Here is a 14913-nt window from a genome sequence, read left to right on the forward strand (position 1 = left end):
TCTGCATCATTTATATTATAAACTATTACTGGTCATCAAATACATACGTTATATATGATACAAAAACATCTCTGTAATATCAACACCTTTAATTCTTAGGTAGAATCTATTTTCAGGTACATATGAACAAAATTTTGAAAGGATTTAGGGATTTTGGAGGCAATCTGAATATTTTTGCTCCAAGACATCTGCAAGACACCAACTTTTCCGACAGCGCTGCTCAGCACTTTCTGAGAATCTTGAAAAAAAACATAATCATTCCAATCTATTTTTACTGTCCTTCTGACAGCTGTCTTCCTAGTGAGCAGAGCTGTCACTGAGAAGCCTTGCTCAAGAAGAGAGTGGAAAAAAAAAAATCTAACATGAGCTACTGGGTGGTTTGCAGGGCTGAATTGGCATGAATTGACATCTCTGCTGTGCTTCCAGGGCTGGTTAATGTCTTCGGTTTGCATCCACTCTGCCTTCTGCCAAAATGAACTATGACAAGAGCAAATTTCTTAACACGGAGCCTGAGGATCTGACCTCTGCAGTATAACTACTCTTGGTAGAAATCTCTTATCATCAACTACATTTGGTTGCTCATAAAATATTGTAATTACTACCATTTATGGAATGAACCATATTTATATGTGCGGTTGAAAAAATACACTGCAAAATAAACAAAATTTCAACTGGCAACTGATTATAAAAATAAAAAAATAGTCAAATGAAATGCCTGTGAATGGTTTTCTTTACGGGTAGCTGAGCAAGCCAGGCAGTCATTCCAATAAAATTACTGCTTCTTACTACTGAAATCCAAAATGAATTACCTTAAAGCATGTATCCAATGTACTGGTGAGCAGCTATACATCATTCACCAACTCAGCATTTATTTGTTTCTTTTTGATGCATATTGTACGTTTTCTTATCTCTTATTTTTCTGTTTACATAAAACTATGTGAAACTAAGTATTTTTAATATATATATCTTTCTCATACAGGTAGAAAAGCAGTGTAACACTTTGCAATCCCTACCTTAGACTGCTCCTGGTGTACGTTAACTCAGTCAATATTTTTTATCTTTTCCTTTAAAAATCCTCGAAAAGAGCTCATACTCCCAGACTGTCTAACACCTACTAATCATTCCTTTTACCCTTTTGTACCTGCATTGGCTACATAATAAGGTACTTTTTGCTGCTTGTTCCAGACACTGAACACTTCATTGTACTTTCATGTGTATAAGAAATCTAATTAGCAAATGTGGAACTGCTAATGCCAAATTACTAGCACAAATCACATCCCCATGTTTTTGGTCACGGAACTGAATGTTTTTGTCTCATAATTTACATATTTTAAGAGGAAAAGCTCTGAAAGTTGTGCGTATGTTATCATCACCACTTAAATAAATAAATAAAATTGGCAGGTCACCTGGGACACAGAGTTTTGTGAACCTGTGGATCAACACATATATGAACTGCAGTACCAGAAGATTTAGGAGATGCTGAGAGTAATATTGACCTGTCCACTTAAATAGGTTTGCGATGAATTAAAGTAACGCTGAATGGTTTGACTAAAAATAAGCTGTATGGAAATTTCACAAGCACTTAATTAAACTTGCTATTGAGTAGTTTGTCGCCTTAGATATGGTCAAAGGATGAGGTATGTCTTTCATTGACAGTGAATGAAAAACGTGCTGGAAAGAAGGGTGTCGGGATATTCTTCTGATGCCCTCATTGAAATGAGAAATTAATGTATTGTGCAATTAAATTTGCTATTCACGACATAATACATAAGGAAACTCACAGAGATCGGCACATACATATTCATAGACTACAGCTGTTTCCTCTATTTTGAAATTGAATTAGGAAAACAGTTGTTTTAAACATCAGCACTACAATTAGGCTAAGGGTTTAATGACTTTTATTGAGCATTAGTTACTACATGGTTTATAAAACGATGTCATAAAGGAGGACTGCTTTAAAATTTATTGTATCTCTTCAAACAAACTACAGTGCCAACACTGAATCTATTTTATGTTTCGGGCTTTATAAGTCCATTTGATATTCATAAGATGTTTGTAATGCAAGGAAACTAGAAGAAAACATTTTAAAAAACCCTCGGAGAAAAAAGATACTTATTACAGGCATGGAAGTTGCACTGTCTGACAACTGAAACTGTGGTTTTAAATTGCTTTAGTGTTTTTTAAAACAAAAGAAAAACAGAGTAATAAGGACACGTCACTCACAGCATCACTTAAATCTGTGTGTAGTGGCTGAATGGGCACCAGCAGGCTTGATGCCTTTCTTATTCAGACAACTACCAAGGACTAGGAGGTGCACTATTTGCCAGCATTCTCCTGATGCCATATGCCATTGTCATATGGCATGACAAGTATGTTGGAACTTGCACTCCCTTATGCACAGCTAATAGAAAAGTGAGACAGAAATATCCTCAACAAAACATTCCCATAAAGAGAGCGGGCTGCCTGCAGCTGATTGTTGGAAGAATTATTCCTGAACTTGGAGGTGCATCTGAAAAATCTGTGGGATATCTCTTCTGCATTTCAGAGAAGACTAGGAAAATTCTTATCATTGGCAAAACTAAAGGACAAAGGAAAATGCTGCTGTATGGAGTAACATAGCATTCCCCATCGCTGGCTGAAATACTCATAAAGTGTGCTCTAAGCCCTAAGGGCTATCTTTTATAGGCAGCAACTCCATGTACAAGCCATAGAAAACAGACCCTTCACTTTTTCTCATCGTATTTATCATATTCAGGTCAGAACCACCACCTGTATTCCAGAAATCATGCAAATAAAAAGGATTCTTCTAACTCCCTCGGTTTCCCCCACATATTGTGATAGTTTTTCTTGTCATTTTTCCCAAATCCACATATGGCTCGGATACTGCTAAAAGCCATGCGGTGTGGGGACATTTCATCTCCCCTGACTGGCATTTTTAGTGGTTATTTTCAATTGGCACGAGTCAGAAACATTGATGCTGCTTCTGTAATTGGTGAAATGAAGGAAACGAGAGTCACGCAGATGAAATGTTAGTTCTTCACCAGGTGTACCTCGACGTGATCGGGAATCAGTGAAACGTACATTTTCACTAACAGTTTAGCTATCAGCTTAGAGTATCTTAGACTCACCAACTCAACTCAATAGACTGGCACTTCCTTTATGAGCAACAGGAGGCAAGTATTCAATATTTCTCCTTGCCCGTCTAGAAAACCAGGCATCGAATACGTCCGATTGCGTTAAGAACTAACGTTGCCTTGGATGTACGGCAGTTTCACGTTGATTTCCGTTCGAGTTATTCATTACGGCCGTGACGCAGTGAGGCCCCAGAAGAACTACAGGTCCCGGCGTGCAGTGCGGGGCAGGCAGCAGGACGAAAGGGGGTGGGGAGAAGATGGCGGCCGCTGAACTGAGTCGGAGCGGTGGCTGAGGTGAGTGCGGGGGAGTCAGGAAGCGGTTCCGTTCTTCGTTTGTCTTCGCGACCGCCTTTTTTTTTTTTTTTTTTTTTTCCCTCACCTTTTTTCTTTCTTTCTTTTTTTTTTTTTTCTCCTCCTGCTGTCCCGTTTGGGAGCGAGGAGGCCGCGCGGGTCAGGCGGGCAGGCGCTGAGGGACAGCGGCGGGGGCGAGGGATTGGGGGAAAGGAAGAGAAAAGGGAAGGTGAGCGAACAACAACGGGGCTGTTCCCTCAGCGCGTCGTGCTGCTGTCCCTGGAGGGCCCCAGAAGGACGCTCTGCCTGAGTGGTGCCTGTATGGCACTCGAGGGCAGGAGGCCTTCCGTGAGACTGCCTGCAGTCAGAGCCTTGCTAGCAGGGCTGAGGTCCCCGTTATCAGTTTGCAAGCACTGGAGGATGACTGTGGGTTGGAATTGTTTCCTGGGTGACTTTCTCCATAGATACTGGGTGCCTCTCTCCATGGTGATCTGTTTTCTGGGCTAACATGTAATGCTTTCTTTATAGAGATCCCTTTCCTTCACAGCTGCTGGGAGTTACATCCAGACAGGGAGAGATTTTGGTTTTTTTTGCAGTCACTTTGTCAATGCCCCCTTCCATAGGGAGGGATCCCAGTTGCCTGTCTTCCTAATCTGGATAGAATTTCCCCCTGGTGAGCAGTTCAGGCAGGTTGGTAACAACAGATGTGTGGAGCTCTCTGCACGGGAGAGACAGAGATCTCTTGGGAACCACCTCCCCTGTGAGGTCAGGCTGAGAGCTGGGGCTGTTCATGCTGGGAAGAGAACGCTCTGGGGATACCACATAGTAGCCTTTCAGTATCCAAAGGGGGATTGTATTAAAGAAGGGGGCAGACTTTTCACTAGGGTCTGTTGTGGAACAGGTTGCCCAGAGATGTGGTGAATGCCTTGTTCCTGCAGATGTGCATGGTTAGGCTGGATGAGTCTCTGAGCAGCCTGATCTAGCTGTAGCTGCCCCTGTTCATTGCAGGAAAGTTGGACTAGATGACCTTTAAAGGTCTCCTCCAACTCAGACAACTGTATTAATCTATGAAATGGCTTTTAACACAGTAGTATCTCACTGTGGATGCCCCATCCTTCGTGTCACTCTGCTACACTGGATGGGCCCTGGGCAGCCTGATCTGGTGGGTGGCAACCCTGCCCACAGCAGGGGTGGAACTGGGTGAGCTTTAAGGTCCCTTTCAACCCAAACTTTTCTATGATAAACATTAATTGAACACAATGAGACTGTCCAATAGGACTATACAGTGAGCATTCTTAAATAGCTTCATGCTTTTCTTTAAAGTTCTTATATACTTTGGTGTTGCTGTGCATTCTTCTGCCAGCACGATCTGGCAGATGATGTGCACTTTTGTGGACAGTCATTACCGGGTGAATTTACCAGACTGCAGTGCTTGCCAGTAAGTGTGCTGCATGGAGCCATGCTTAAGATAATTGAGGTGCAGGTTCACAAATCCTGTTACTGAGAACTAATTATATTACCATTTCTTCCTTTAAGCTTAATGCGGTTAGGGAGGTATCCCATAGTACTTTGAGCTGAGATATTAGGGATAAAAAAACCTGGGTTGGATTATGGTACCTCCATGCTCTGTTGGAGAATCTGTGGAAAAGTCCCATATCAAAATGAGTTTTAACTCCCATATCAAAATCAAGCTAGCCAGTTTGTGTTTGTAGAGCTACGTCAGGTGTTTGCAAATTGAGTAGGTAAGATAAAACCAGAGGAGTGGCCAAGGCTTTGGCAAGGCATTCATAGCCTGTCTTCTGAAACCTTTGTAATATGCACAAAATAATTTGACATGTATTCTTGAGTAACTTCAGTATTAAGCCATCTTGCCTGAAGAATCAGTGTGTCAATTCTCTCAAAAACAACAACAACAAAAAAGGAGTAGAATTTTGCTGCACTGAATTGTAATGCCTTGTTGTATGAAAAGCCTTGCACACGTTTCTGATTCAGGAAAAAACTACCAGAAATGGTTGTATAGTTTCCGTATAATTTTTATTTGAAGATGATTGCTTTAAATCTGGCATTATCTTAAGGAAACGTGGGCAGTTAGGGAGGAACATTATCTTCTCTCTACTTCTGAAGCAAACTTATGCAGGAGAAAAGAATTGATGATTTTTTGTATGAAATGAAAAAGGCATTGGCGTATTCAGAATCATCAGTTTAACTTCAGTGATTATGACAGTGAACTGTACTTCATAGAATCATAGAATCACAAGGTTGGAAAGGACCTACAAGATCATCTAGTCCAGCTGTCCTCCCATCACCATTGCTACCACAAGCCACTAAACCATATCTTGTAGCTCCTCATTCAGATGCCTCTTGAACACTGCCAGGGACAGCAACTCCACCACCTCCCTGGGCAGGCTATTCCACTGCCTGACCACTCTCTGAGAGAAAAAGTTTTTCCTTATGTCTAATCTAAACCTCTGGCACAACTTGTGGCCATTTTGGTGGGTCCTGTTTCTTGCCTGGGAGAAGAGGCCAAACCCCTCCTCATCACAGCCTCCCTTCAGGTAGTTGTAGAGTGCAGTGAGGTCTCTATGTCTCACTTCTAATTATGAGATCTAAGCTGTAAAAAGTAAAAAGATTAAAGACAGCATCTGTTGATATCAGTGGTTTTTAATTGCCTAGCCTAATTCTGTAACAAAGGAATACTTGTAAAATCACTGTGTAATTTTTAAACAAATTTGAAGTTTTTTTTTTTTCTTCAAGAGTGAAAGCAAATCATGTGTTCTTTACGTGAAATAGAGGAGAAGTATTTATTTGATGGATTTTTAACTCACTGCTGGCAATGTATGTACAGAGGCATAGGAGAGGTGCTTTCCATTTTGACACTGAAATGGGTATTGGGTTAAACTGGCCTTTGAGAAAGGGGAGAGGGGTCCATTTAAAGCTGCATTTTTCTGGAAACCGTACTTGGAGCCAAACTGTTGGTATTCAAGAGTGAGCATGGGACTTTTTAATCTTGCATCTCATTGGCTATTTGCCTATTAACAAAACTAACTGTTTTGATCAATTTTTCAGGTAGAAAATACGAGTAGGGAAACAAGCAATGTCAGAACTTAATGTATAGAGCATTGTAGCATTTTCAGCTCATGCCTGCTCACCAGCCTAGACCATCTGACTGCTAGAGAAGCTTAAACCTGTGCTCTCCTTTATCTTAATTTGCAGGAATGGATGGCTGCCCAGTTTACAATCTCATTTTGAATACTCAAATTAAGTTAATTATTTATAGTGTTACATAATGGAGTTATATAATGGTAGTTACGGAAAGAAAATACAAAACCCTAAATATACTAATTTCTTCAGCTGAAGCTTAGGGCAATATAGATTTTTGGAAGTACAGATCTGATTGTATTGGACCAAGGAAATAATTTGGCTGTTAATATGTTTTTTTCCCCATCTTCCAGCACTTGTGCCTATAATCTTATTTTTTTAAAGACAATCCTTATGAAATCAGATTCGGTCCAGAGCTTTGAAAATTTTTTTTTCCTCATTTAATAGAGCCATGTACTCTTGAATTACTGTGATAATCTGACATAGTGGAATATAGGCCATGAGATCTGTCCATTTTACATGTTTACAGTGGTTTTTTTTTGTTTGTTTGTTTGTTTCCTGTGAACAGGAAAGAGATATCTGTTCTTCTGTTTGACTTTTAGTGCTGTTTATGAAATCTTGGGATAAGAATAAATATTTTCGACTTCTTAACTATCCTTTAATTTTGGATCCTGGGCTGTTTGCAGTAAAGACAAAAGATACACGTGAGGGAGAGAGCGATCAGAAACAATAAGTACAACAAAGTGTGTTTTTATTCCTATGTTAGTGCTTCTGGAATCTGGTGAAACAGTAAGTTTCTTCATTCTTGCACAGTTGTTTGAAAAGGTTATAAATGAAACTGAAAGTTTTTGTTACGAAAAGTGACCCTTACCTGTCACACAAACATTGATCTGCTTTTTAATATAGATTCAGAAACGTTGTACTTCAGTTATAAGTGTGTTTAGGTTTACTATTATCATTAGGAAAACAACTTCTAGTCTTCTTTTTCGGATGTCTCCCCTAAACTAAATTATGACTGCCTTTATCATAGTTGGCTTTATCTTTTTTCAGTTGTTGAGTTCTTGTTCATCAAATGCTGGACTTCTTTTCTCTTCTCTTAATGCTTAGAATTTATTCCAGTGGCAAACAGCAAAGCAGGCTCATAGTGAGAAGCTTCTTATTTTAGTTAGTGCTGTTCTATTGCATTTGTTTCAGGAGATACCAACATCTGTGGACAAAAATTTGCCCTAGGCCTATGATTCAACACTGTAGTGAGGAAGCTGTGGGCTCTGTTTTGCATGTAGAAGTTGTAGCTCTGTATTGAAATTTTGGTCCTGTTACAAATCATAACATAATTAAAAATCCAGTGAACTATTTTAAAATGAAACCCTGCACGTTGGCAACCCTGCACGTAACGGGGGAGGTTGAAACTAGATGATCATTGTGGTCCTTTTCAACCCAGGCCATTCTATGATTCTATGAAATTATGCTACTTCTGACTCTATCCACAGAGGTGCACATGCAGCCTATCTAATAGAATAGAATATTTTAAATAAATTACTTTAAAGCACTGTTTATAATCATGGGTTGCTCTCAGCAAATTGGAACCCTTTATTGAAGTACATGGACAGTGAGAGAAAAATTTCTTTTTAGCAACTGTGAACATTGCTTTGGTGTAATTTAAGCATACTTCTGACCAAATTGAATGTTCATTCTCACATTGTTAGTACTTGGAAAAATATTCTGTGTTTTGTATATACATATGCAACGATTATTAGTTGAATATTGTTTTTTTTTCATTTCTTATTTTTGAAAACAGAAACACAATGTTTATCTGAGATTTTTCTGTTTTTGAAGAGGTGTATTTGCAGGGCTTTTTGCATTTAGTTGTTATTAAAATCCACGTGTGCTGGTTTAATATAGACAAATGCCAAATAATTTGTACTTCAGTATTTAAATGGTAGATTAGGCTATATTTATCCCTAAAATGAGTTGTTTCAAGTTTGTTTTAATGGCATGAAAATATCTAATTGCATCAAAAATATATTAAGCATTTTCTGTTTATTATTGTTTGCTCTCTCATCTAGAATCTATTTTCTTGATACTGAGATAAAAATGTTACATAAAGTTCCACATGAATGTTCAGGATCATTTTCTTTGTGTGGAACAGAAACCTTTCACCATACCCTGTGCTGTCACTTACATTTGAAGTGGAAGTACTTTGTATGGATGTTCACCATTCAGCACCATAAACAGTGGCAGTGAGGAAGGTAATCTCAGTAAATGCAAAGAAAACATTTAATCAGACATCAAATGTAAGAACAGGGTGATTAAACTTCAAGAATAGGAAAAACGTACATACTGTTCTTGTCAGAGTGAATATCTGGGTTTCTGTGGTAACAGTCTCTGTGGTGTTGGAGCTTAAGAATGTTACTTGTATCATTCTTGATAGGTTTCTACATATATTTGGATGTAAATTGTCCAAAATTATTGTTTTGAATTACATTTTTGTTTTCTTTATAGCTTATACCTCACAGAATAGAAGACAGATTACTGATTAACAATGCCTGCTAGTAAGTATTGTTACCTTAAATACTTGAAGATAATATTTAGAGGTTTTTATGGATATGTGCATTTTTTTGGGGAACTAAAAATTGTAACAAAATTTAAAGTGGAGGGGGGTCAACAAATGATACTTGCTGTTATTTTTAAGATATTTAAGATCTTGGTATTTTGCAGTCTCTGTAGATCTCAGCACATATTTTCAGGAGATGGTCACAGTTTACAATTGAGTTAAATGATTTAAAATGTATTGAATGCACTTTAATTACATGCTTATAATGATTTTAGCAAGTGTTTTATTTCATGGGGAATCATTTGAGGACTATTTTTTGAGGTGACCTTATATTTGCTATAAGCTGTGATTAGTAGTTATTTAGAAATATTATAAAATAATTGTAGTGATCCATAGTCACATCTATGAACGTCTGATCTGTAAGTGTGGTAATATTTTGATATGTAGTAGTGATAGAATCACTGACATGTAAAATACTTAACTGTAAGTATTTTGAGTTATTTTGATTTTGTGGTAAGTAGTTGAAATTATGCCTCTACATATTTGTGAGCTGATGTAACAAAATAGTGGCAAATATGTATACTCAGACTGTGCTGTGGTCTAACTTTTGCAGTGTCATGAACTGCTGCTGCCTTTTAGTTGTAGTTTTGATACTGTTAAGGCCTCCGTCATGATATTAATTTTTGCTGGGAAGGTGTTTTGCTGTATTTGTTTTCTTTGCTTTAACAATTAAGCCAGTAATTAAAAGGCTTTTTTTACCTACGTGAGTGTCAGTATTAACAGTATTTACCCTGATGCATGTAGATAACTGCAAAGTCAGGTAGAACTTGAATGAGATCGAAACAACTGACTGCAATTTTTCTGTAGTGAGGTGTTCAGAATTTGTCTGCTTACATTTGAGTATTTTTTTTTGAATGAATTAGTAAGGAGAAGTTACTCTAACATTCATGTGCATTAAAGTTGTGTAATGACAGTACTTTATTAATATTTTCCTTGCAAATTGTGGCAATAAAGAGAGATTGGATTCTAATGGAAGAAAGCATTATTTTGTTGATAGATATACCTTTCACCAATGTGCAGCCTCCAAGACTTCAGCTTTCTCTGTGTGTAAGGGTCGACTTTGTCCACTGGCTTAGGCTTCTTAATAGATTCCTCCAATTTCTTTCCAGAGCATATTGAGGTAACTTAGGTTTCTACTGTAGAGTGCTAACTTTGAAATTCAGTTTTCAGATCATCATGACATCTTTCCCAGTATTGTCCTACTTGTTTACATGAGTCTAGATGGGTGCCCAGTAGTATTTTTTTTTTTTTTTTTTTTTTTTTTTTTTACCCTTGTATTCAGTGTGGTAGTTAAGAAATGTGTAAGCATGGAAGTGGTGGTATGGAAAGTTAGGAAAAGCCACGGTTTTGGTCTCTGGGCAATATTAAGTCTTTTGAAGGACTTTAACTGTTCCTAGAGATACTTGAAAATATCATTCCAAAGTTGTTATAAATTTTATTTTCCCCAATATTCACTGTTAATCATAAGATGTAGAAGTGCTACGATGGCTAGCAATGGCATGGCCTTTATATTGACACACAGTTTGTAGTGCTATAGTGTAATGAAATTGCTGCAGTAGTGATAAAAAAAAAAAATTGCCAGTGTTGCAATGGTTTATTTTCTTTTTATTTTTTGTAATCTTGGAGCCCCAAGCTATGGGTTTTGGTTGGATATAAGGAAAAAGTATTTTACAGTAAGGGTTGTGAGGCACTGGAACAGGTCGCCCAAAGGGGTTATGGATGCCCCATCCCTGGAGTTGTTCAGGCTGGATGGGGCTCTGTGCAACCTGATCTGGCTGTAGGTATTCATTGCAGGGGAGTTGGACCACATGGTTTTTAAGGATCCCTTCCAATTCTGACGATTCTATTATTTTGTGGTTCTATGACTTGATCTCTTGAGGTCCCTTCCAACCCTTCCAATTCTCTGATTCTGTTTTCAAATTTCTTCATCAAAACAGAAGGCATGGATAAGTGTTCTTTGCTGTTCAGAGCCCTGTGTTTAGCCAGTGTATCAACATGCATACAATATTAACCATCACTTGAGCACTGCTGTCCCCGTGCCCTGCTGTAAGTCGGCACAGTGTTAATAGTGCACCGATGGTCTGGATTGATTTTTAGATTGTTGTCTTTCCTACACTGAGTATAAAACTCATCTCAATGTATTTTTTCTTTAAGAAAGAAAAATCTGTTAACTTACAACTAGAAAAAAATGTACTTTGTAGCTCTGTTTTTATTCACTTGTGGTAGCATAAGCGACTTTGTGTGCTGTTGGGGTGACTAAATTCACATTTTTTAATGAATCTACGTGAGTTTCTTGAAGATCTCTTAATTTTGAGTAAATATTCATTTTGTTGGACTCTGTTGACTGTTAATTCCCTCAGTGTATGCTTCATCCATTACCCACTTGATATAGGAGAATTGTATGTTCCATAGAAAGGGAAAACCATTTGTGCCAACACATTGCAGACAGTATCTAGTGACATTGTTTCTCCCTTTATTGCCTTCCATTAGTTTTAGAACATTCTTCAGTATAGCCAAGAAATGAGTACGTTTTGTCCAACACATTTCTTGTTGAAAGCTAGAAAGTATATTTCTTCAGTTGTCAGTTTTGTGTATGCAGTCTGGGCATATTGATATTTAACAATCAAATGGTTTAGAGTTAAACTTGATTTTGTGCAGATTAAAGTCTTTATGTATTTTTAAACTGTGCTTACTGAATGTTAAAATGTAGCCTAATAGGGTTTTTTTCAGGTTTTATTAAAATATGCTATCATTATTATTTACAGAAATTGCTTTGCAAGTGGTTTTTCTATGAGTCGATTAACCTTCATATGCAGCATTATTTGCTATTGATTTCTCAATCATGGGACGAAAGGGTAAGAAGTCTCATGCTGTTTATGCATGCAAGTGTCCTATTTTTTTATGCATGATGAAGAAAAATTGATTTGGGGAGGGATTAAGCTTACTAGTATGTGATTAAATGCATGCAACTGTGGAAAGACCAGAGTAAATAAACTGCTTCTAAAAATGTTTTGGCCTGCCCTTTAAATGGCGTATTTTCCTGTCTCTGCTATGTCACGAGGATCCCCAGTGGCTCTGAGAAAATCAGATAACTAATGAATTCCTGAAGACAGAAGTTAACTGTGTACATAAATCTTGGCTTTCAAGGAATGCTATTTCATTTCTAGAAAATGGCATCATTCAAGACTAATTCATACAGCAGTTAGACAGGAGTGAGTAGAAAGCTGGGGGTAAGTAGGTGAATGAGACTTTACCTCATCTAGTGAGTTGTAGGTTTTGGCTGATGATTGTGTCCAAAGGGAAAGAGCTCTGAATTTTGGTATTTGAAGGTGCTTGGTTGAACAATCAGAGTTCTTCTTAATTCCATATTTTGAGTTTGTGCCTGTGAAGTATCTTAGCAAATGCTGTCTTTTCATAGCTGACGTGTTCAAGGAAACAACCTATGACAATCAATAGTATCCCTGTTGACTGAAAGTTTACAACCCTTTTGATACCTGTGTAGAGGTTGCTATGTTATTTTCCAACAGGCATATGTCATAATTTTTTTTTTTACATTTCCAAATCTAGAACAGTTTCAGAACTTTTGTCTTTCAAAAATGTATTTAAGAATCTTAAGAATACCAAGACATCTTGAAATTAGGAATTCTCAGATTGTCTACAAATAAAATACAAAAAGCAATTTACGTAAATCTATTAATGAAATGCTTGGCTTTTTTTTTTTTTTTCTTTAAATATGTATTTGCATAGAATGAATATTGGAGTATTGTGATGTGGCTGCTCTTAGTTCTCAGGAAGAATGTTTTATGGACGGTGAGCTGCCGACCCTTTGATAATTTACACGTGCCAGTAACTGTACATGTGAAATGAGCATTAGTGAAGTGCTCCTGTTTTGCATTTAAGAACTTTGGCTTTCTTAAAATACTAAATTCTTCTTCTAAATTAAATTTGAGACAGTAAAAGTTAATCTTCTGTCACAATTATTGGGGGTTTTATATATCTTTGTAAAAGATAAAGATTTGATTTCAAAATACATTTTTTGATTCCTTTTAATTTAAAATTAAATTAAAAAAGTTATACCAGAATTATAAAGAAGAAAAATTAGGAGAAACGTTGCGTCTGAACACAGTGGAAAGCTTCTTCTATCAGTTATTTTAAGTGTAATAAGTACTGTAAGTATTTGAATTGTGAAAGTTCTGGTGATTTTTTTTTTTCCCCATAATTAGGTTTAATTTAGCACTAGTGCACTTCCGTCTCCATGTTTGCAGGGTAAGAGTTCCCAGCAGTTTTAGTTCTGAGCATTTTGCAAAAATGACAAAGCAGGTGGGAATGTGTCAGCATGGGTCAGATTAATTCCAGACCATTTTTCTACGTGTCTTTTCCTAACTATAAAAAGGACAGAAATAGCTTACCCAAATACTAGGAATAAAAAAGAAAAAATCTTAAGATTTAGACTGCAATTTTCATTAGCTTAGCAAATTCAAAATCTTTATAAAAATCTGTATCAAAAGAGCAATAATCTAACTCGTTTTCATACAACTTAATTATTTGCAGAGTTGTGTGGAGTTGTTTCAAATTCAAGAGGAAAGCATTTTTTTGTTTGGCAGAAGTATGGTTTTTATATCAAACTAAGACATTTGAGACTAGATGGTTAACAGTGTGTGTACATATATCTACTTCTTTGTATATAGTTATAAAGCTGTTTTCAAGAGTGAGCAGTTTAGTGGGATCAGAGCAGTGATGGCAAAGAGACGTAGCCTTTAGGTACTGAAGATTTACAGAAGAGTTGTCATTTACTTTACATTCTTTAAATACCCCATTGCTGAGTAGAAATTACAGAAGGGGTGGGCTCCTTTTCAGTTAGCTGGGATACGTAGTTCTGGACAGAGCCTTCAGGGTGTATGTTCTACCATTACATTTGCTGTTTTGAGGAAGAGATAATCATTCAGACTCTAGTAGCAGCTGCACTATTTATTCTGGTTATTCTGGAACACATGGATTGAAGCTGGAGCACTTTGTAGAACTAGTGGAGAAGATAAAATATCCTTGTGATTGTTAATAATTCAGATTAAGCCAGAAGGTTTTCTGTAATGTAATTTCTATCCTTCGTGTGTGTGTATTAACAACAGTTAATATTGAAAAGTTGTTCCATGAGCTTCTATCTGCTCAGTTCAGCACTAAGCTGATCTTTTGTGAGGGTAGAATGAACTCTAATCTGACTGTCTTCAGGGAAAAGGTTGTGTACAGTGTAACTTACAGGCAGGTCTGGAGATCTATTCTTAATAATTTATGAAGAGACTTAAAATTTTCTAGCCCCAAATAATTCTAGCATTCTGTATATACATTCCTGTATCCAAATCAGAGCATCACATTTTTATTAATGCTTCCTGAGAACACTGAATAGGTAGAGATAGACACAATCAGGGTACTTACTGAAAATCAGTTCCACTCAGCCAAGAGTTTGTACTGAATCTTGTGTGTCTTCTGTGACTGGTTTTCAAGTAACACTGCAGTATTTTGTTTAGCATTTGACTTTTTTCAGTAAACTCAGTGCAATGTAAACATTGTGCTGCTTAACAGGATAAGATGTCTTGGCACGTTTTGGACACTATCTGTGTGCCTCAGAACTATTGCTGCATTGAGTTTTCTCAGTGTGAGTGCCATGGTATATTCTTATGCTGCTTTCTATGCATTCTATGTACAGTGAGAGAAAATATATAATTCTGTAATCTGTTATTTAAATACTCGTATGAAGAAAGTTCTATTTTAATAAAGAAG

The 14913-nt window shown here is 37.1% G+C and overlaps 1 protein-coding gene across 14 annotated transcripts in view; it reads left to right on the forward strand.

Moving 5' to 3' along the window:
* The first annotated feature begins 3356 nt into the window (after nt 1-3356).
* Nucleotides 3357-14913, forward strand: part of EFR3A (EFR3 homolog A) — a 67329-nt gene continuing 55772 nt past the window's right edge. For 6 of the 14 annotated variants that reach the window (XM_015283122.4, XM_025148179.3, XM_004940044.5 and 3 more), the window contains exons 1-3: nt 3357-3428; nt 9027-9076; nt 11904-11993. Coding sequence is in view for 6 of the 14 variants with exons in the window: in XM_418436.8 (XP_418436.3) it covers nt 11981-11993 (13 nt within the window). In the remaining 8 variants the exon portion in view is untranslated. Of the gene's footprint in view, nt 3429-3591; nt 3852-9026; nt 9077-11903; nt 11994-12262; nt 12369-14913 lie in introns of those variants that run through there. The other 8 variants (XM_040695397.2, XM_004940046.5, XM_040695398.2 and 5 more) reach the window with 4 other exon arrangements.

Source organism: Gallus gallus, chromosome 2 (genome assembly GCF_016699485.2).
Source record: "Gallus gallus isolate bGalGal1 chromosome 2, bGalGal1.mat.broiler.GRCg7b, whole genome shotgun sequence".
Classification (NCBI taxonomy): Eukaryota; Metazoa; Chordata; class Aves; order Galliformes; family Phasianidae; genus Gallus; species Gallus gallus.